At 37.0% G+C, this 19,819-nt stretch overlaps 4 protein-coding genes and 2 long non-coding RNA genes across 6 annotated transcripts; 2 read left to right on the top strand and 4 right to left on the bottom strand.

The window, feature by feature from the left end:
• Window positions 1–138: 138 nt before the first annotated feature.
• On the bottom strand, window positions 139–1,004 carry LOC110858600. The gene is made up of 2 exons (XR_002548760.2): window positions 584–1,004; window positions 139–508 (listed from the first exon to the last, which is right to left on the bottom strand). It is a non-coding gene; the product is annotated as an uncharacterized LOC110858600 (long non-coding RNA).
• Window positions 1,005–2,501: 1,497 nt separating this feature from the next.
• LOC118438452 lies at window positions 2,502–4,057 on the top strand. Its single transcript, XM_035858765.1, has 3 exons — window positions 2,502–3,464; window positions 3,529–3,711; window positions 3,797–4,057. Exons 1-3 carry the CDS (start codon window positions 2,502–2,504, stop codon window positions 3,860–3,862), a joined length of 1,212 nt encoding a protein of 403 aa, XP_035714658.1. The 3' UTR covers window positions 3,863–4,057.
• On the bottom strand, window positions 3,904–5,194 carry LOC110858454 (ubiquitin-conjugating enzyme E2 2). Its single transcript, XM_022107243.2, has 2 exons — window positions 4,937–5,194; window positions 3,904–4,835 (listed from the first exon to the last, which is right to left on the bottom strand). Exon 2 carries the CDS (start codon window positions 4,777–4,779, stop codon window positions 4,198–4,200), a length of 582 nt encoding a protein of 193 aa, XP_021962935.1. The 5' UTR covers window positions 4,780–4,835; window positions 4,937–5,194; the 3' UTR covers window positions 3,904–4,197.
• Window positions 5,195–5,591: 397 nt separating this feature from the next.
• Window positions 5,592–8,924, bottom strand: LOC110858559 (eukaryotic peptide chain release factor subunit 1). Its single transcript, XM_022107375.2, has 7 exons — window positions 8,214–8,924; window positions 7,321–8,152; window positions 7,056–7,237; window positions 6,818–6,957; window positions 6,126–6,428; window positions 5,922–6,051; window positions 5,592–5,845 (listed from the first exon to the last, which is right to left on the bottom strand). The coding sequence occupies exons 2-7, from the start codon at window positions 7,431–7,433 to the stop codon at window positions 5,712–5,714; spliced, it is 1,002 nt and encodes a 333-aa protein (XP_021963067.1). The 5' UTR covers window positions 7,434–8,152; window positions 8,214–8,924; the 3' UTR covers window positions 5,592–5,711.
• LOC118438442 lies at window positions 5,717–7,363 on the top strand. The gene is made up of 3 exons (XR_004836798.1): window positions 5,717–5,847; window positions 6,128–6,215; window positions 6,278–7,363. It is a non-coding gene; the product is annotated as an uncharacterized LOC118438442 (long non-coding RNA).
• A 3,104-nt stretch (window positions 8,925–12,028) lies between the features above and the next one.
• LOC110858492 lies at window positions 12,029–13,703 on the bottom strand. The gene is made up of 2 exons (XM_022107295.2): window positions 13,454–13,703; window positions 12,029–13,393 (listed from the first exon to the last, which is right to left on the bottom strand). The coding sequence occupies exons 1-2, from the start codon at window positions 13,555–13,557 to the stop codon at window positions 13,039–13,041; spliced, it is 459 nt and encodes a 152-aa protein (XP_021962987.1). The 5' UTR covers window positions 13,558–13,703; the 3' UTR covers window positions 12,029–13,038.
• Window positions 13,704–19,819: the final 6,116 nt, after the last annotated feature.

Here is a 19,819-nt window from a genome sequence, read left to right as displayed (position 1 = left end):
AGAGATATGAGAAATTTTATCATTGTGCATGGCTTTAACATGGCTTTAGAACTACTAAAGAAGAACTACTCTTTAGAACTACTTTGGGTTTCAACAACAGGCATTGTGAAAATATTGCAGGAGAATTAACGAACAGCATTATCTCAAATAATTCATTTTATATAGCAGCAATAAACAATTTTATGTATAAATCAAATGCTTAAAATTTAGATGTAATAGTTTCCAATTTAATTTTGAGTTCCAGTATTTTTATTTCGGCTTCGCTGAATCGTAATTTTATCGCATTGAAAATCATTAGATTTGATGTAATTGAAAGAAATGACCGCACTTTTGTCCAGAGTTTCGTCTTTCTCAGGGTCAATCCCAAAACCCGACTGGTTTAACTTCTCTTTAGTCTCTGTGTACGTTTTAAGAAATCTGTCAAATCCATTTTTTATTTGACTTTCTTCGCAATTAAGGGCAAAGCATCTTGGAGACGACGAAGGAATTCAGTGCGGTTGGTCACCTGCTAAAATATTTTTTTGCGATTAAGGATTTGGTTATTCAAAATTACATGTGGATAACAAATTATCATTTACCTTACCTTAAATGAGGTGTTATTGTTGACGACATAATATGCCATGTCAATTTTTACTTGTGCTGTCCAACGAAATATTTTTCGGCCGCCTACCTCCACGACGCTACTTTTGTTACAACAAATTACGGGATTTGCAACTTTTTCGACACTGGTACGCTTAACCTGGGTCTTGGGACCCATAATGATAAAGAATATGTTTTAGAGAACTTTACTTAATTTTTAAACGAAAAATTGAAGTAAACAAACAACTGATGTGCTGATGTGGAGCAGAATGAGCAGGATTATGAGAGAAAAAATCAACCCAAAACTCGATTTTTTTGTTGAGCAAGAAAATCTGATTTTGAGCGAAATCGCATGCGCACAGCCGAGCAGAAATGATCAGAATGAGCGATGAGCAGAAAAATCAAATCTTTTTTAGAGCTTTGAGAGGACCTATTGTATTATTTCGTTTCAAGGTAAACGAAGAAAATGTGTACATGGACTACACTAAATCGATAATTTCCATTACAATAGGTCCTCTCAAAGCTCTAAAAAAGATCGGATTTTTCTGCTCATCGCTCATTCTGATCTTTTCTGCTCGGCTGTGCGCATGCGATTTCGCTCAAAATCAGATTTTGTTGCTCAAGAAAAAAATCGAGTTTTGGGTTGATTTTTTCTCTCATAATCCTGCTCATTCTGCTCCACATCAGCACATCAGTTGTTTGTTTACTTCAATTTTTCGTTTAAAAATTAAGTAAAGTTCTCTAAAACATATTCTTTATCATTATGGGTCCCAAGACCAAGGTTAAGAGTACCAGTGTCGAAAAAGTTGCAATCCTGTAATTTGTCGCAACAAACGTAGCGTCGTGGAGGTAGGCGGCCGAAAAACTTTTCGCTGGACACTACAAATAAAAATTGACATGGCACATTATGTGGTCGACATTTATACCGCATTTAAGGTAAATGATGGTTTGTTATCCACATGTAATTTTGAATGACCAAATCCTTAAACGAAAAAAAATATTTGAGCAGGTGACCAAATGCACTGAACTACTTCGTCGTCTCCAAGATGCTTTGGCCCTTAACTGCGAAGAAAGTCAAATAAAAAATGATTTCTTAAAACGTACACAGAGACTAAAGAAAAGTTAATGGGTTTTGGGATTGACCCTGAGAAAGACGAAACTCTGGACAAAAGTGCGGTCGTTTCCTCCAATTACATCAAATCAAATTATTTTCAATTTTCAAAGTGAAGCCGAAATAAAAATACTGGAAATCAAAATTCAATTGGACACTCTTAAATCTAAATCCTAAATATATGACTTATATAATTGTTTATTGCTGCTGCATAAAATGAATTATTTGAGATAATGCTGTTCGTTTTAATTCTGCAATTTTTTCACAATGCCTGTTGTTGTAACACAGCCGCGTTAATATCACATAATGATAAAAATTCTCATATCTGTTGACGTTCAGCTATTTTCGGAATTTTATGAATTATGAAACTGAATTTAAAACCATGAAACTGGTAAATAAATAACTGAACTTCCCACAAATAAAGATCACGATTCTCAAGAATTATGATCAATAAAAAAAGTGGTACGTTCAAGGTTTGAGCAGAAAAATCGGATTTTTTATTTTTCTGCTCATTGCTCATTTCGCTCATTTTTTAAGCCTTGAGAGCTCCTAATACAATTAAACAAGTTGATTATCTTCTTACAAACAGCACGGCAATAAAAATACGACGCCAGCTAGAAAAACCCATTTCATATTTAATTACATACTTGTTCGTACATACGTAAATTAAATGGATTAATTAGTCACGCACCATTTTACGAATAGCATGATTAGTTTGCTAAAATTATGCTCCGGATCCGACCAAGAAATTTTTTTTATGGAAACAACTTATCGTCTTCAGACTGTAAGACCAGTTTGGCGATTTGCAAACATGGGAGCCGAAGGGTTTTCCACGTTTGTCTGGGACGGTTGGATTTTTGGCACAATTTTTCTGCAAAAACCGTGGGGTCAACCTCAATTCAAGTCCTACATCGCCATCCAGCCCATTTGGGCCTTGGCCTTTCTCCTAGTCCAAATCTATTTCACGTTAGATGCTGGCATAAATATTTCAACCTTTAACGTTCATCTTGTCAATGACAAACTTATTGAATACATAAACGCGGCGCTATTTATCCTGACCGGAACCACTCATCTGCTGACACTCTTGGTCTTCGCGGTAAATGCGAAGCTTATCGCCACACTTCTCAACAAGTTTTATTATTACAAGAAATCAGAAAACGGTCATCTTGGCTACAACAGCAGAATTACGTGGGGATGCATTTACAGCGTTAAATTGTTCAGTATTTTATTGCTCGTTGGACATGGAGCAATTAGCACGTTTCTTATTACAGAAAAATTAGCTGACGCCTCGGTACTGATCAAATTTTTGGGACCAGTTCTTTACTTCATTGTCGAATTTGTCGGATATGTGGCCATAGATTCGTCCACCATGATCGGATTGTTTCTAGTTACGACAACCGTCTTTCACTTGATGGAAGAGCATTCAGATTTTTGTACCTCTCTTGGAGAAGAAATCGCACTTTTGAGGATGGGAGATGGCGAATCAAAGAAACGGAATCGGATCGATGAGACCTTCATGAAGGAATACTACCTCAAGAAACTGGACGACTTGGAACAACTCTTTGCATCTGCGGACTGTTTCCTGGGACCCTTGTGTTTGATCACGATCTCAGGATCGGTCCTATTCTTGATTCCATGTGCGTACGGATTGGCTACCATTGAAGGATTAAACTATAAGGATACCGTCCTCATCAAGGCGTCGTTGGGGTTACAGATGGGGCTCAACATATGCAAGCTGACGGTACTGAGTCTTGGGCAGGTTGTGAAAAACCAGGTAAACATATAGATGATAAGATTTACTCTTTAATTAGGTGATAACAAGTACGTTAATTTTTCAGATGATAAAAAGAAGGAAGCATTTGGAAGAAATTCAAATATTTCAGGAAAACGATCAAATTGTGTTGTTTGAATCAAGAAAAGTAGACTTTGATCTCGTCGACGTGCTAAAGTTGTCACTTGACTTTGACTGGAGATTAAATGCGTGTGACTTTTTCAACGTCGACCTTCAATTATTGTCGGGGGTGAGTGATGCATATTTACATATTTGGCATAAAGGGAGATAAGGTAAAATATATATGTATGCGATTTATTGTTTATCTATTTTAGATTGCAACTACTGCAACAGCGTACGTTATAATTTTGTTGCAAATACAACTCTCAATGAAGTCGTAGATATACAGTGCACTGTTAATGTGTAAAGAGGAAATGGGAGATTAAATTCAAAAAAAAATGTTTATTCATCTTTCTGGCTGGATAATCAGATTTGTTATCTTGCACATATAAATTATTTTGTAAGTGTTACATCACCTTTATTTAAAGTCGTCACGTTAATCAGCTAAATTCAGTAAATTATGACATGAATAAAATTTAAAATAAAAGAATTACATTGATTATTGACGTTTTACGTATATATTATATATATACATATTTAGCGAGTAATGCGTTATAAATTAAATAAAGTAAATTGTTCTTTCATATAATTCCATGAAATTTCACCCTGCTGAAATTCATCCCAGGTTGTTGAAAGTATTTTCCGTACTTTCCAACGCAGCCCTTGACTCAGCAATCCCTTCTCTCACAATGTCCTCAAACTGCTCGGGATCAGTTTTATAATACAGTGCAGCCGTGGCGTTGAGAACGTCGTCCGTATTCGCGTCTGCCAGTACGAACTGGATTGAGACCAAAAATGACCACACGGTGTGGGCCGGACTCCACATCCGGTACAGCTGCTCCACACAAACGTCCCCATTTTTGGAAATATTAGGGTGAAACATGGACGTGGTGAATTTGAAGTTTGGCGGATGGTACGGGTACAGGTCAGAGAATAGCAAAGTTCCTTCAAAGTAACCTCCTTCATACTTTGTTCCGAGCGGACCCATGATCTGCACCGCCCACAAACGTACGTCGTTTTCCATAATCTGGGCCGATATTCCCCAAGGACATCCGTACTTGTTGAAATCTGAGTAGTCGGATAAAATCCGATTTTTCCACACGCAGTTCTCGTTGGCTTTCCCTTTCGCTGGCCGGTATTCTTGTGGGTCATCTTCTTCACTAGAGTCCAGATATTCTTGCAACATTATTGTCTCCATTTGTGGATTTGTATACAAGTTTGCGAATCCCGTGAGGAATATATTTCTTCGTTGGTCTGTTAATGAGGGCAGTATTAGTAATTAAATTTATGCACTAATTGGTTGATACGATTTGTTTTGATTATGTAATTTCTTATTAAAACGAACAAAACATTACCCTTGTTTTCCCAAGCCGCAGAAAAAAAATTCAGAAGACAACTATTTCCAGGAGTAGATACATGAAATGTATTATAAGATTTTGACCACCGCACCGACTAAGGTACGTCAATTCTATTTTAATAGCACTTTACGACGAGTGTTTACAGACACGTTTATCTACTCGCAAAAGTAAAACCAAACTGCATGAATGAATTTGTCAGAGTGGGAGCTACTACTCCGAAACGTGTGTTGAAGGAATTAAGAAGAGGATATCATGTCACCACAATTTGTGACTCACAAATATTTGCATATGTGCATGTAATCATATCTGCTATTTTTTATTGCTAGATATTCTTAGTGTGCAGCAGTGGTGGTGGTGGTCATGTAGTTGGTATTTAGATAATTGTTTGCAGAAACGTTGGTTTCGTGGAAATCAGTGTAGTATTCAATCAAGTTGTGCAATAAGTACATACATACACACGTAAATACGTAGAATATACGTTGGGTTTTACACGGTGAGAGTTACCTGGTTGTGCACGTTTTTTGTGTGCTAAATGTTTTGAGTATGCACTACCTCATAGTGCTGCTAATACATACATGCAACGTACTTACCAACGTTAAATGAAATTATTGCTATGCTTTGTTTTAATTAACGAAACGAAAAACGCTTTATGCAAGCAATGGGCAGTTTATTTTGCATTTAAACTTGCAAACTGAGGACTAATAAGTAAATACATAACGAAATAAGTTTATTTGCATATATATCTTGTTGTCTAAAAATTCGACCAAGATTTTTAGAATTGCCTTTGAACCTGTCTGATTAAGAGGCCATTTTTGTAATTCAAATATTGGAGTGAGCCTAGGCTCCAGAATTTTAGCAAGTGTTCGATTTGTGGGGGGTCCTCAACGTCTGGAATTATCTGGGTGTCTGTAAGAAATAAATTAATACATTAAATCTGATGAAAGTGGTATAATGCTAAATAATTTGCGCTTGCATTTCTTACCAATCATCCGTTTTTGTGCCGAAAACGATAACGTGCTTGTAAAATTGGACGTCAAAGTCAACGCTTTTTTAATGCCAATTACTCCACTCTCCGGAACTGGTACAACAATTATCGGAACACGCCTCAGTTGCTAAATTGAAGAGATTTACATAAACTGTGCCACTACTTGTTAAGTAACTAACTTTCTAAATATTTTGTTCTTACAGTGCTCAATAAATTCGAAAATGCGTCTAAGGTCAAGGTCACCCTTTTTTCTTGCTGGACTATTCCCAAGATAATGCCAAGAACGGGAAGGTTTGACTCCGAAATGAAGCACTTATCGCACATCAGTCTAAAATTTTCCTTTTGAACTACAGCATCCTCCTTATCATCGGTCATGTACTGAACAAAGTCTGCCTCGCCACTCTGGTGGTTTAGAACTCCCAAAGTGACGGATAACTTGTCAATGACTACAAGTCCAAAGTTGCACGCCAAACCCAGGTTGACGTGCAGGATTTCAGTGTGAAACTGCAGCATAGGGGCGTCAAATATTATGTAATATTGTCGACATAACGGTTTTGTATTACTAAAAATGTAGGTCTCCCAGCGTATGCTCTCAGATTTTGGCCAAATTAGTGCCGATCAATCACAAATTTAATAAATATGAAATTTGCAAAAGACATGACCTCCCTTGGCGGAAATATTGCATCCGAAGAGGAGAAAACGGACCTTAAAGTTGACAAATTTTACACTTTGCAAATTTTCTCCTCTTCGTATGCGAATATCTCTGCCAAACCTGAGCCCTGGCAGATCGTGGTTTTTTCAAATTTGGTGTCGATTAAATTAGTGATCGATTGACACGAGTTGGGTCAAAATCTGAGCGCATACGCTGGGAGACTTCCATCGTAAGAACACACTTTATCATCCCAAATATAAGTTGTTGCATCAATCTGAAGTTTCGGAGAGACCAATGGTATCCAAATACGGGTAATATCGTGCCCATCACTTTCCTCACTCATTTGCACTCCAGCAAATATGGCCAGTCCGGTTTCTGGTACTTTGAATTTACGAGTACGTTAAGTTAATATTTATGGACCAGCAACCAAAGTCAGTGAGATTAGTAAAGATATGTGTAGAACTATTTATAAATAGTACCAGTCATTTTGGGGTCGAATTTCGTAATCACCCATCCAATGGCTTTTTCTTTAAAGGAGTAACGCTCCTTGATTCGAGACCGCGAGACGATGCTTTTATCCAGGATTAATTTTTTCCGGATGTGTTGCAAATCTTGGCCATGTTGAAGGAGGAGTGAGAAGCAAAGGTTAAATTTCGATTTTCTATAGAATTATTTTAGATTAATAAAATATGTAAATATGCATGCAAATTATTATTCACGATAATTATTATTCAAGTTACTCACGATTCAAACTGTTTCAAGCTGCTCTTTAACACAGCGATCTTTTCAAATACTGCTTGTCCATCAGTCTTGATATCTGAGGACGAATCTGCTGAATCAGGACAATCTCCTTTCATGCTTGTGATTGATTTTCCAAGTATTGTAGATAAAAAAAGGTCAAAGTAGTCTTTGGGACTATGCTGATCGTAGTCAAAAATGGACAAAATGGGATGGAATTTATATTTCACGATTTATGATGCAAAATTTGCCAATCGTGGGATTCATTTAATTCTTCATAGCGACGCACTTATACATATATTTTATTATTTTGTACCCATCGAAGAAGATCAGTGGAAGATCCCTCATATATTTAGTGAGACTTGGAGATTGATTGCCGAAAGAAGTGATGTCTGATGTGTACTAATGCATCGTTGTGTTATGACTTAATTATTACAACTCTGCAGGTGTGCCATAACTATATGGAATTTAATATGACTCCAGAAACCGCTTCTTTTATTATAAAGAGACGAATATACAATGTATTATGAATATGCATTTACATACGCTAAACAAGCACCGTTATATAAATATTCATTTATTTGCACAAAACAATTGATACAAAAAGTTGGAAATATGTATAATACACATGCAAAGTGGACTATCCTTTCATCCCACTACAGGATGCTTTAGAAGAACTGGCTGAACACATCGTCTGGTCCACCTAGAAAACGTCTGACCCACTGGACATGGAAATATGACGGGCTTCACGAGGATGTTGTTGCTATCAGAAATTGACCCGTTTTTGAGAGGTTGAATCATTTCAGCTAGAGGATCTTTTGGCTTCTCGGTCCGCTCACTGAAAATATAATGAACAATAAAATATGCAATTTCCAGAAACTTAAAATGCTAACACTTACACAGGTCTACGATCGTAATAATGCTCTTTCCTTGAAGGATTCCTGAATGGATTTATCCCATCGAATATGAATTCTACTAATTGAGAAGAAACGCAGTGATGCGATATAATGGTCAATAATCCGAAAAGTATTAGAATTTGTAGTTTTGTCATTTTCACAATTTTTGAGCACTTTGCGTGCTTACACGAGAATGAAACCAAAGAATAAGTCAAGTCAAGTGGTATGCGTCATGATGTTATATGAGCACTTTTTCTCCTTCTTTGTCGTCGTACATACATAGTGTGCTCAATAAATTCGAGAATTTTTTCCCGCCTTCATGTTACGATAACCAGTTGAGATAAAAATTTATTTGGAATCAAACTAGAAAGGTAATTTTATGAGGAACAACATACTATGAGCAAGTTTTGGCTAGTTGCGTAGTTTTAATAATATCGAAGGGGACAACCTGGCATAGCGCAAAAATAGAACGCATAATAATTTTCACCACAACTACTTGATTTTCAATATTTCATATTTCCGAGGAATTATGCGATCAAGAGTGTATGGAACCACTAAACATCATCCTTAGGTCCCCTCCCTTACTGACAGAAAAAGATCCGGCCTACCTCGCACAGAAAGGGCAAAAACCATGGGGAAAGCGCCAGAAGTGAGAATTTTGGAAAATCGTCGCCGATTTCAAAAGAATTCAAAACTCCAATTGAGTGTGTCAAATATGATTCTTCAAATGACACTTTTGGAAGACCTTAGGGTTCCCCGAACACGTCGATACATATGCCATATTTTGAAAACCCAGGTGGAGAAGAACGAAACAATCGGATTCTGAGCTCCTCTTAAGAGGCACGGTAGGGAAAGTTACAAAAATATCATCATTAAGGATGATAGGGTTTCAAACGTCAAAAAAATATACCAGCGACGAAATGGACGGAATTACACGCATCTGGAATCAGACAACCCTAATGCGCAAAGAAGTTTTAAAAAATATTATTATTTTCGGTCTGAGATGACGCGAATTGGAAAAAATTGGGTGGTGAAAGCGTATTCGCACTTTTTACGCCAAAGTGTGACAATACGCAGGATTACTTACACCGATGAGGTCATAGAACTGGTTCGTCAACCTCAGAAGTCCAATCTATTCGAAACTGGGCGTTTGACCTTCAGTAGCTCTCTATTCTGGCACACGGAGCAAAAATTGTCCATATCGAGCGGCAAAACAATATTGTAGAGTTTTTTTCTTACTAACTATTACCTTCCGTCTCAACCGACGTAATTTTTCTGAACTGTGACATATGATTAAAGTTGGAGGCCTGGGTCTACTCTAAATCTCACATAACTTTGGAGCCCCTGAAATATCGCTTCCAAAAGTTCTGATTTAATATATAACAAAAAGCTATCGTGCCTCAAGGTGTAGATCTGCATGCATAGTTCGGGCTCACAATTATTTCACAGACAGAAATTTCTCGATGTAACTTCAGTTTCTTATTGCTATATAGTTTGGGCATTCCATGCATATGGAAGTTTGTAAATTTACCAATTCATCCGAGGGAAATTTAAAATAATGCAATTCTCGAAATTATTGAGCACACTATGTACATAAAAGTCGTTCAGTTTCGTGGCAAATCTTTTGCAAAGTTACAATTAGTCGTTCGTGGTACACACATACTTCTCAGATTCTCATATTTCAGGTTCCTTTCCTGCACATATGTCCATGCAATCATTCTGTATTTACCAAAGTTGGCCATTAAAAGTCAACACCTGCTGCGGAGGTAGAAACAAGTGCAAATGACGCCGTGATTAATAATACGTTCGATAATATTCTTCACCGCAGCACAAAAACTAGATGAAACTGGTCTCAATATAAAATACAATATTATAACAATCAAGATTATGTATCTAGAGATGCGATATCAAACTTGCTACATTGCCTGCAAAAATGATGGATTGAGTAGCCCAATCACTTCATCTTACCCGATAATTAATTAATTTTGTTCTTCCGAGAAATAGCCAAATTCTCGGTGAACAGAACATGTTGAACGCGTTAACATAATTAATTACTGAACTTTTATAAAACTGGGCCAATGTTATGCAATTTTTTGTTCCGATCCAAAATTGCATCGTACTAAAATTGTGAAAAGATCGATAAACTATTTTGAGCGAGGGTCGAAAAAATGAAAGTTTTTAAAAAAATAACATTAATGTCTTCTTTTGAGCCCGAGGCAGGACTTATGTGCCCGTCATGGTTGTCTGTCTGTCTATCAATTACGCTTACGTAAAACATACCAAATCGACTTGAAATTCTGCACACATGTAGAATCTGCAAAATTAGGAATCAAATTTGAAAATGTGTAAAATCTCTCGAAAAATGTAAAAGTTTTAGTGGTCGTACCCTCCTCAATTATTAATGACTCGGGCTAAATAAGGCTGCACTATGTTTTTTTTGTAAATGACCTTTTAATTGGTGTACTCACATTGTCCAAGTTTACTTTTCTTATCTAATCGCTCAAAGGTCTGCTCTAAATATTTAGTAGTTTTGCATTTTCTAAACTTGACTCATCGATACCGTGACTTCCGACAATCTAACTGCATCCACACATTAATTTTTCATTTCTTGGAATCTCCATTGCACATCGGTGGAATTTATGTGCGAGTGGGATTATCATCATGATACACATATTTGCATAGACAAAGCCCACACAAATTACCTCTAAATCATTACCCAAAGAACTACTATTTGTGCATGTAGCCCATGAAGGTGAAGGTCTTACAAGACATCAATGTCAGAGTTGATGTAATTTTCTAAGCTATAACACTAATTAATCCTTTACTCTTTATTTCCAAATCTTTGTAAATGTATTGTTCAGAAGAGAAAAAAATTGGAATACCAAACTTAACGCGACAACTTGAAGACAGATTGTTACAAACATTTAAGATTATAAATGATTAATGGCCAAATCCTGTTTATTCAACGCCATCAAAACATGAGTAATAGGATGCTCGTAATAATCCAAGTATGTACATATGTACGCACGTAGGTAGATTGTGTGCTGCTGTAAGTAGTCAAGTAAATTGTGGCTGAATGTCAATGTCAATGCCAACTCTTGATCTTGTGTTCATCAATTGAAGGAAATCAACCGCCCATTATTGGCATCCTTTAATAAAAATAAACTAATCTGGAATCCAGAACTAGATAATTCTCTTCTTATAAATGACAAATGAATTTCATCTTTTGAACTTTTAGATCCTGAGCATATTTATTTTTGTACAAAGTATTAAAAGTTTCCAAAAAAGCAGACATTCACTTTTTCAACTCGTGCCTATAATAATTCCTCAACTAGTTTTATAATCCATCAGAATTTTTCATTGTTTCCTTCTACAGTTTCCTTCTACAGTTTAATGCTGGAGAACAATGTGTGTCAAATCTGTGGCGTTGTTAATGAATCAGAAGGACGTTACCACTTCTTGTTTGTGACTGGCCGACAAGAATTTTATGCTTTACTTCAACTTTAGTTTGGCATATTTTATGGCAACAGTCACGATTGCTCATAATTTAGTGGATCATATACTTACGATTAGAGTATTATATAATGGCTGACACGAGTACTATAAAGCACACCTCCAATTTGGTGACGTTATAGAACGCAAGATTATATTTCTTTGCTACTAAATATTTATTTCGCCTGATTTGCTCTTACGTAGGTACGTACGTAGCTAAGTACAAGCACCTCTGATCTTTTCGACGTGATTTACGAATATGTTCCTCCACTTATGATGATGACAAATGATTTGAGTAATGAAATCGTATTGATACAGTTCAACAGTCTTATTTTATGCGAAGAAGGCTCGTCAAAATTGGCGAACGTCTTCCAATTCGTCAATTTAAATTGATTTATTTGTAAAATTTTAAAGATATTAAATCCCCGCATGGCTTGAAAACATGGGATGGAATTAGTTAATACTATCAGTGATAACAAGAGACAGTTATCGTCAGTGTTGTGTCTAGTTCATTAGACGGTTACATAAATTGATAGTTTGAGAAGTATTTTGCAAAATGATGGACTCAAGTTCGTAAATATTTGGCTTACTGGAGGAATCGTACATATTAAGACAGGTAATCATTTCTTTATCTCAATCTGTAATTACCACATTGCATGCAAATGTCACGAAATGGTTATTTTAAGGGACAATTTGATCGTTTTATCATTGCATATGCATAAATATGCTTTGATATTAAGGGTTTTTACCATGCTATTAAATATTGTAATATTTAATCATAATCGATTTTTAAAATGATGATGTGTATACACACATTCGCACATTGACGGAAAGGTGAGGACTTAAGATCAGCATTTTATATGAATGAGTTGATTGAAACGTACATAAAAACAGTTGGTTAAAGTACTTTGGTCAAAAGACATCTTTCATTATAGTAGGGGAAGCATAACTTCCATCAAAATTTGGCTCCCGCGTTCGTATCCCTACCATGCTAATAGTATGGGAAGGATACGAGCGCGGGATGATGGAGGTTATGCTTCCCCAGTATTATGTTATAATAATTATAACATAAATTATTTATTTTTAAACTTATATATTTCGCGAAATATCCGATTGATTTGACATTTAGGATATCTTTAGTCGTTATTGGCACTTCGTTATTCGCAATAAATATTAAACATAACATTCTTGGAGTCGTAACATAAAATAAAAATCGGACAAGTCAAACATAGCGTAGTCTATTGGTTAAAAAGTACTTGTAATTGCGTACGCTTGTCCAACACCTTTCGTAAAAACTTAATCAATAAAAAAATCTTGAGCCTCTCATTCACAAATTTTATCCCGGTGGGGCCGGTGCAGTTAAATTTCCGGCAGGAACCACAACCCCAAGAACGGGGTCAAAAACACCTCCAGCTTGAAAATGCACGGCTGCCTCTAACTCTGCATTATCCTCGCGTTGCTGCCTCCTCCGAACGAAGAATAGCCAGACGAGGAGGATTTGCAGTAGAAACACGAGCACTAGCGAAACGTTGAAGACATTTTGGTAGAAAGAGTTCTCATGCTCTCGAATGCGATTGTAAAAGTCTTCCGGTATCGGGGATGGCCTCTTGGTCACTGCAAAAACGCTGGCGGATGGGTGAAATCCTCCGTCAAAATCTGGCGTGTAATCGGCTGAATCCTCCATAAACGTGCTGGACAAATTACTAATTAAAAATATTGCCGAGCATATTTTTTAGACCAATTCTTCTCACCTAATATCGTTTGTGTAGGGGGCAGAGGCGTTAACGGGTACGAGAATCCGGTGGCGGGCCCCTTCCTTCCCCCGATGATATATCACTTTAAAAAATCTCTCCATCGTAATTTGTTTGACAATTTAAATTAGTGAGCTAAACGTAAATACTTTGACTAGGATGATGGTCGTACTTCGTTCGAAAAGGGCATAATTCATACTTAAAGGTTAATTTTTAAAGGCGAGATACATACAAACGAAGCCTTTTAAACCCAAGTATTTAAGAAATACAGCCTAAAAATGTGTGAAGGAAAGGGTCATATTTTTAAATGATACATTTGCATACATTCACTTCAAGACTACCTGCTTGTCTTAGAAAGATACAGGTTGAAGCAAACTCTTCATTGTTGTGTACACATTTTCCTGAAAACCTTAAACCTACGTCCCTCAATATGGTCATAAGTACTTAATACAGACAGATAATATGCATGGATTGGTACATATATATACATTCATATTATGCATTGTACATTCTTCAGAGTAAGAAAGGTTCACAGAAAACTTTCCAATCGAGGAGTTCATGGACATTTCATGGCACTATGCATATAATACAAATATATGTGGATATACTGCTTTCAGTACTCCCTCGAATTAAGGAAGTTGAATACTGTTACATAAAAAATATCGTAAAATATCGCTGTCAAAGAACATGACGTCAAATCAGGTTTGAAATCTTGGAGTATGAAATTATACTGGATTTTTCTTCCTCAGTTTATCTCAGGGCAAATGGCATGCATACTTATCTAATTGGAGTAGAAATTTAAACCTCCATTGACGATTAGCTGATTGGTGTATGCAAAATTGATGACACTCGTATCGGATTCTCATTCACGTACAAAGCTTATTTTTGCCAAAGCGACTTCTCTAATTGATACCATTTGCTTACTTGATTCTTTGGAACACGCATTATTTCACCCACGTGAATGGTTACTATTGTATAAGATTATTGCGTTTGTAGCAAACAAATTGCTGTTTCGTCTGAAATATGCACTAACAACGCACAAGCTTGCTCAATTTGCGTGATGTTAACGAAATCTCGTTCATTTATTGTCGAATTGTACTCCTCATCGTGTCATCAGTCTTGCAATCTATTTCAAAAAGTACGAAATATATCCTATAAAAAATTTCCAAGTTCTAATCTCACTCAATTCCACGCCACTTTTTGTTTCTTAGAAAAATAACCCATGATACATATTTCGCCATATTTCATGAAATCATTGGGCCCTAAATTATATACCTACTTGGAATAGGGCTAAAAATTCCTAATTATCAGATGGGCATGATTGACAATTGAAGAATCGGATATAAAAACGGTGTCAATTATCATCGACAGTCATTGGTCTCCACTTTTCCATAAAACTCGCAATTTGTAGAATATGTAACACATTATTCGAACGGCAACTTGACGACAAGTCTCATTACGTAAACCTACGTGCATCATTTCACAATTACAAATTGGCAAAAATGGCCAGAGTTTTCCGATCCTCTGCTAATCTTCTGTGTCTCATCTTACTGCAAAACTATTACGGAAAATCACTCCAACAAGAAAGTTCCAACATCGTAGATTTTTTTGAAGAGGAAAGTGAAATCGAAATCAGATACATTTTTGGAAAATGTGAACCCCCAAGTTCAACAAAGGTCGTCAGCAGCCTCCAATTTCATCAATTCACCCATTCCGACAACAAGAATCCTGTTGCAACAGTGCTCCAACTGGGGAAAACTCATTCCATGCATCGCCCTGCCTTGCGACGACTAACAATCGCAAAGATTTTAACTCTAAACGTGTTCGATTTGACTAAATGTCAGGCGACTCAGATATCCAACTCTGTCCACACCCTGCTCAAAACTTCTCGCTACTTTCACAAAGCGAACGACCACCACATCTTCATCTTGGACAATGACCAACTCAATTCACTCCCAATTTTTGACCCACCTTTGATCCACGTTGAGAAAAAAGTTGCGATTCACATCGAGAATGACCACATTAAGTTTCAAACCTTATGCTATTTCTGCAATGAGCTTGACATGAGACAAACTTCCAGCTCAATGTTGACGTATAGCGATAAATTAACCATTAACAAATTATTATCACGACTCTTTCCCGTCACGAAGAGTACATTTCATGGGAGAACATTTCGTGTAAGTTGCTCCACAAATGTTCGAGTTCGAATCAGTCTCCGGCCCAAAGGGGACGGGACTTGGATCTTGAATCCTGGCGTTTTCGAGAAACTTGCGACTCATTTGATCCAAAAGTTCAACTTCACGGCGTCCTTGAGACATGCAACTGGTGGAGGATCAACGGGAAAACAACTCCCCAATGGAACTTGGCAAGGATCAGTTGGCGACGTTTACAACGAAGACGCTGACATCGGTCTTTTAGGAGCCAATTCATTCGAACGTGCTCAACTTGTCTTATCCACGAAGCCCTTCGAGTACCAGTCCGTCGTACTGGTGACAGGGAAGCATTATCAAGTCCTCACCTGGAAGTTGTTATCCGCCCCGCTGGGAAAAAATGTGTGGATTGCGCTCGCCGCCTGCATCGTGGTTGCGGTTCTCTTCATCTTTCTGATGCAATTCTTTTTCAAAAATTTCATCCTGAAGTTTTTCACGTACCGAGAAAAGTCTAAAGTGAGACTTTGGAGGAATGGGAAACTTGTTGAAAATATTTTGGCTGCATTTTTCGAGCAAGAAATCCCAGACCTTAGTCCTCGCCCTTTGCGGATTTTTCTCGTACTCTGGGTCTTTATGGCGATGATTATCTCCACCGTGTACGAAAGCAAGTTGTACTCTTCCCTCGCATTTCCGCCTATCGAGCCTGGTAAATAATTTAGAGTTTTCTAACAATGGAGGTCTCCCAGTGTATTCTTTCAGATTTTGACCAAATTAGTGTCAATGGATCACAAATTTAATTAGTATGAAATTTGCAAAAGATACATACGCAAATGCGCAGGTTTGGCAGAGAGGGTTGCATCTAAAGTAAGAGAAAACGAGAATTTGGAAAATTTGGAAAATGTAAAATTTTTCCACTTTAGGGTGCAAATCCTCTTTGGATGCAAATTCCTCTGCCAAACCTGAGCATTGGCAGATTTTTACTTTTGTAAATTTGATGTCAATTAAATTTGCGATTGATTGATACTAATTTGGTCAAAATCGGAGAACACACTTTGGGAGACCTCCATTGTAAACACTTTCACTTGTACATACATACATACATTTTGTATCCATTCTGTTTTTCAACCTACCTAGAACCAAAGAATTTTCACGAATTGATCTCATCAAACTACGACTGGGGTTTGGACTGGGTTGGCGATATCGCTTACCTAGTGATGAAATCGTCCAATCAGTCCGTGGTACAGACCGTGTTTCGAAAAATGGACATCCACCGAGACTCCACGCTGTGTCTGAAAGAAGTCATTGTCCGAAATTATGCTTGCATCACGTACACGACGTTGGTGGACTTAATCTCGGCCAGGAATTTTTCCAACGTTGCGAAGGCCATCTTAAAGGAGTCCTCATTTTCAATGTACACGGCCGCCATCAGTTTGTGGCTCACGAAGGACTCGCCACTAGAGCCCTTGTTTAATGACGTGATTGGTCAACTTGTATCGCAAGGCTTCACCATCAAATTCTTGGACATGTTCACTTCGATGATGCGAAAGGGCCGGCATGTTTGGGAGGCTGCGTTGAAGAAGGAGGGAAAGAAGCCACCCCGAATATTGAGTGAAGAGCAGGAAGCAGGGATTCAACCTGGCGCAGTGAAAATTTCATGGAAGAAGATTCAAGGAGCTTTTCTTTTCGGATTTGTTGGTCTTTTTGTTGCTTCTGTAGGATTTTTGTGGGAATTTAAGAAGAATGTTTGCAATTCTGTTACAGAACTTACGTAGTTGGCAGATTTAAAGTCTTTTGAAAATTTGGATAACACGGAAGTGTGATCACATTTCAAATTATTTGAAAAGTTTAACTATCTGAAAAACTTAGATATTAAAAATGTTATCATCAAATTAGTAAAATGTATTTAGCCTTGGCCGATCTAAGATTTTATAACTGCGTGACGAAAATATGGCATGCAAAAACCTTTCATCGCAATATGCAGATTTTTGCAAGCTAAAATTATGCATGAAAGGGGGCGTGTTCCCATTTCTATGAAATATGAATCACTCCATACTACATTATTTACGAATTTTGTTGCTTTTAATTTCAATTCGGGAATGAATATTAACTTATTTACGTATTCCATAAATAATAATGATTTACAGAAATGAGGAAAGAGTTAAGAAAACTTTTGTAGTTTATACTACTCTGAATTTGAGTTATAGCTCTAACTTATCCAATCCAGAAATGGGCGTTAACGAAGATAAGTAATGAACATATGTCATAACTCGTAAATGTTTTTAAAGCGCATAAAATCAAATATGGTTAGTTAGTTAACAGTGACCTGTGTATGCACTTTTACTTCTTGCGACATGCTCCTAAAATCTTTGTAATTTTGTGCATATGATAGTTTGTTAAATAAGGAAAAACCACGAAATTAACGAGAAAAATAAATCTCCCATCCCATCTGCAACCAATAGATCAAACCGTAACAAATGTTTATCCACGTCGAGAGCAGACAACCACGCCAATCCTTCATTCCGATTGCTTCCTTAGCATCAACCATTTTCCACTGAAAATGTCATCCTCATAAATTAGGGGCACTGCACTTTCAGCTCTAATTATAAAATAGCAGCTCTTCTTTTAATGTTCCCAAATGTTTCCGAAACCCTTCTCCACGCTGTCTTTGACAAGTCAATAGCCAGCGAGCAGAGTGCAGGAGCAAATAACATGCCAGAAACAAATGGTGATGTTGGCGAAATGACGGAATAAAAAGAGCCTGCTTAGTTTGATGCCTTGTGCCAAATAAAAGTCGATATTTGCTCTGTGTGTTTGTACATACAGCTTGTATTTTATTGTTCCCTGTACCACGACCGACTCAAGATAAACTCTTATTCCGTCGGATAAGGCGGAGATGAAGCTCTATCGTGAATTGAGAAAGTTTGTCACATTCATTCACTTTCCTCTGATCTCATGTTACTGTCTCTGAGCGACATTTTTATTGACTTAATGCTTCCATCTCGTCACCAATTTCGATATTGACTGCTGCTGCTGCACAGCCTGGATCACCGACCCACCGAATGTGACATAATTGGGAAGCATGTGTATCTGTACAATTTCATTACGCGAGGAAAATAATGTCTCATTTTAATTGGGATATAAACTAAGTAAACCCTGTCGTAAAATAATTATCGAGAAATGCAATCTTAAATCTTCCTGGTTGACTGACTCATTTCCTTCATCTGCTCCTTTACAAGAATACTGACTCCGCTAGAATGTTTCGGCGTTCGGTCACGTTGCATAATTTCTTTTACATAACTACCATTTTGCATAATTATCAATTATGCAAAAAACAGCTTTGCATCTGAGCACAAATTGTAAGTTTAGATTAATTACGATCTGTTGGTTATTACCTTTATGAGTAATCCCATCCCACCCAAGCTTAATTATTAAATAACTATGTATCTATGTGAAATGTCATGTTATGAAAAATGATTTTTTTAAAATAAAAATTATGCAATTTGGCCATTATGCAAAGTTACATTATGTAAAGTGGCCTAGGACCATATATCTATTTGAAAGCAACGATTTTCTTCTGCAGGAACAATGTAGGCGACAGGCGGACAGCATAGCAGTCTTAAATTCCCACTCACTCACTACAAATTTCATTGAGTTAGTCTTGCTCCATTTTAAATTCACATCTTCTCGTTTAATGATCTTTCACATGGAAGGCAAAAAAAGTTGGCAAATCGCAAACTTAATTATAAAGCGAGCTTGGAGTTTATGGATCGTAAAATATTTTACGAGATTATTCAAATTTTTGGATGGTCAAGTGCTACGGATCGTGGTGTCATTTTACGTCTACGCAAAAGACTTTCAGAGAAGAGGGAAGAAATCTACTCCACGTTGCGAATTGGTCTCAACTTACGAGCACAAGCCACAAATTAACATGGACGAAAATGCACTCACAAATATCTTCCTTTTGCGAAAACCTTGCACTCTTTTCAAGGTTTATACTCTCGCAAATATTTTGTTGTTGCGAAAACCTGCTGCATTTTGCGACGCATGTAAATAAATGACATCTTTAAACGTTTCTAGACCAGCAGGACATCCCAGTTGAGGGATATTAATTATCCCCCTTTTCCACCATAATAATTCCACCTTGATAAATAAAGGGAGCAATATTTATAATGACCACCAAACCCCATGCAGTAAACACCCCAATCTGTGAATACAT

This window comes from Folsomia candida, unplaced genomic scaffold (assembly GCF_002217175.1).
Source record: "Folsomia candida strain VU population unplaced genomic scaffold, ASM221717v1 Fcan01_Sc021, whole genome shotgun sequence".
NCBI lineage: Eukaryota > Metazoa > Arthropoda > Collembola > Entomobryomorpha > Isotomidae > Folsomia > Folsomia candida.
Note: the sequence above shows the minus strand (reverse complement) of the source record. Positions and strands in the feature narration are given on the sequence as shown.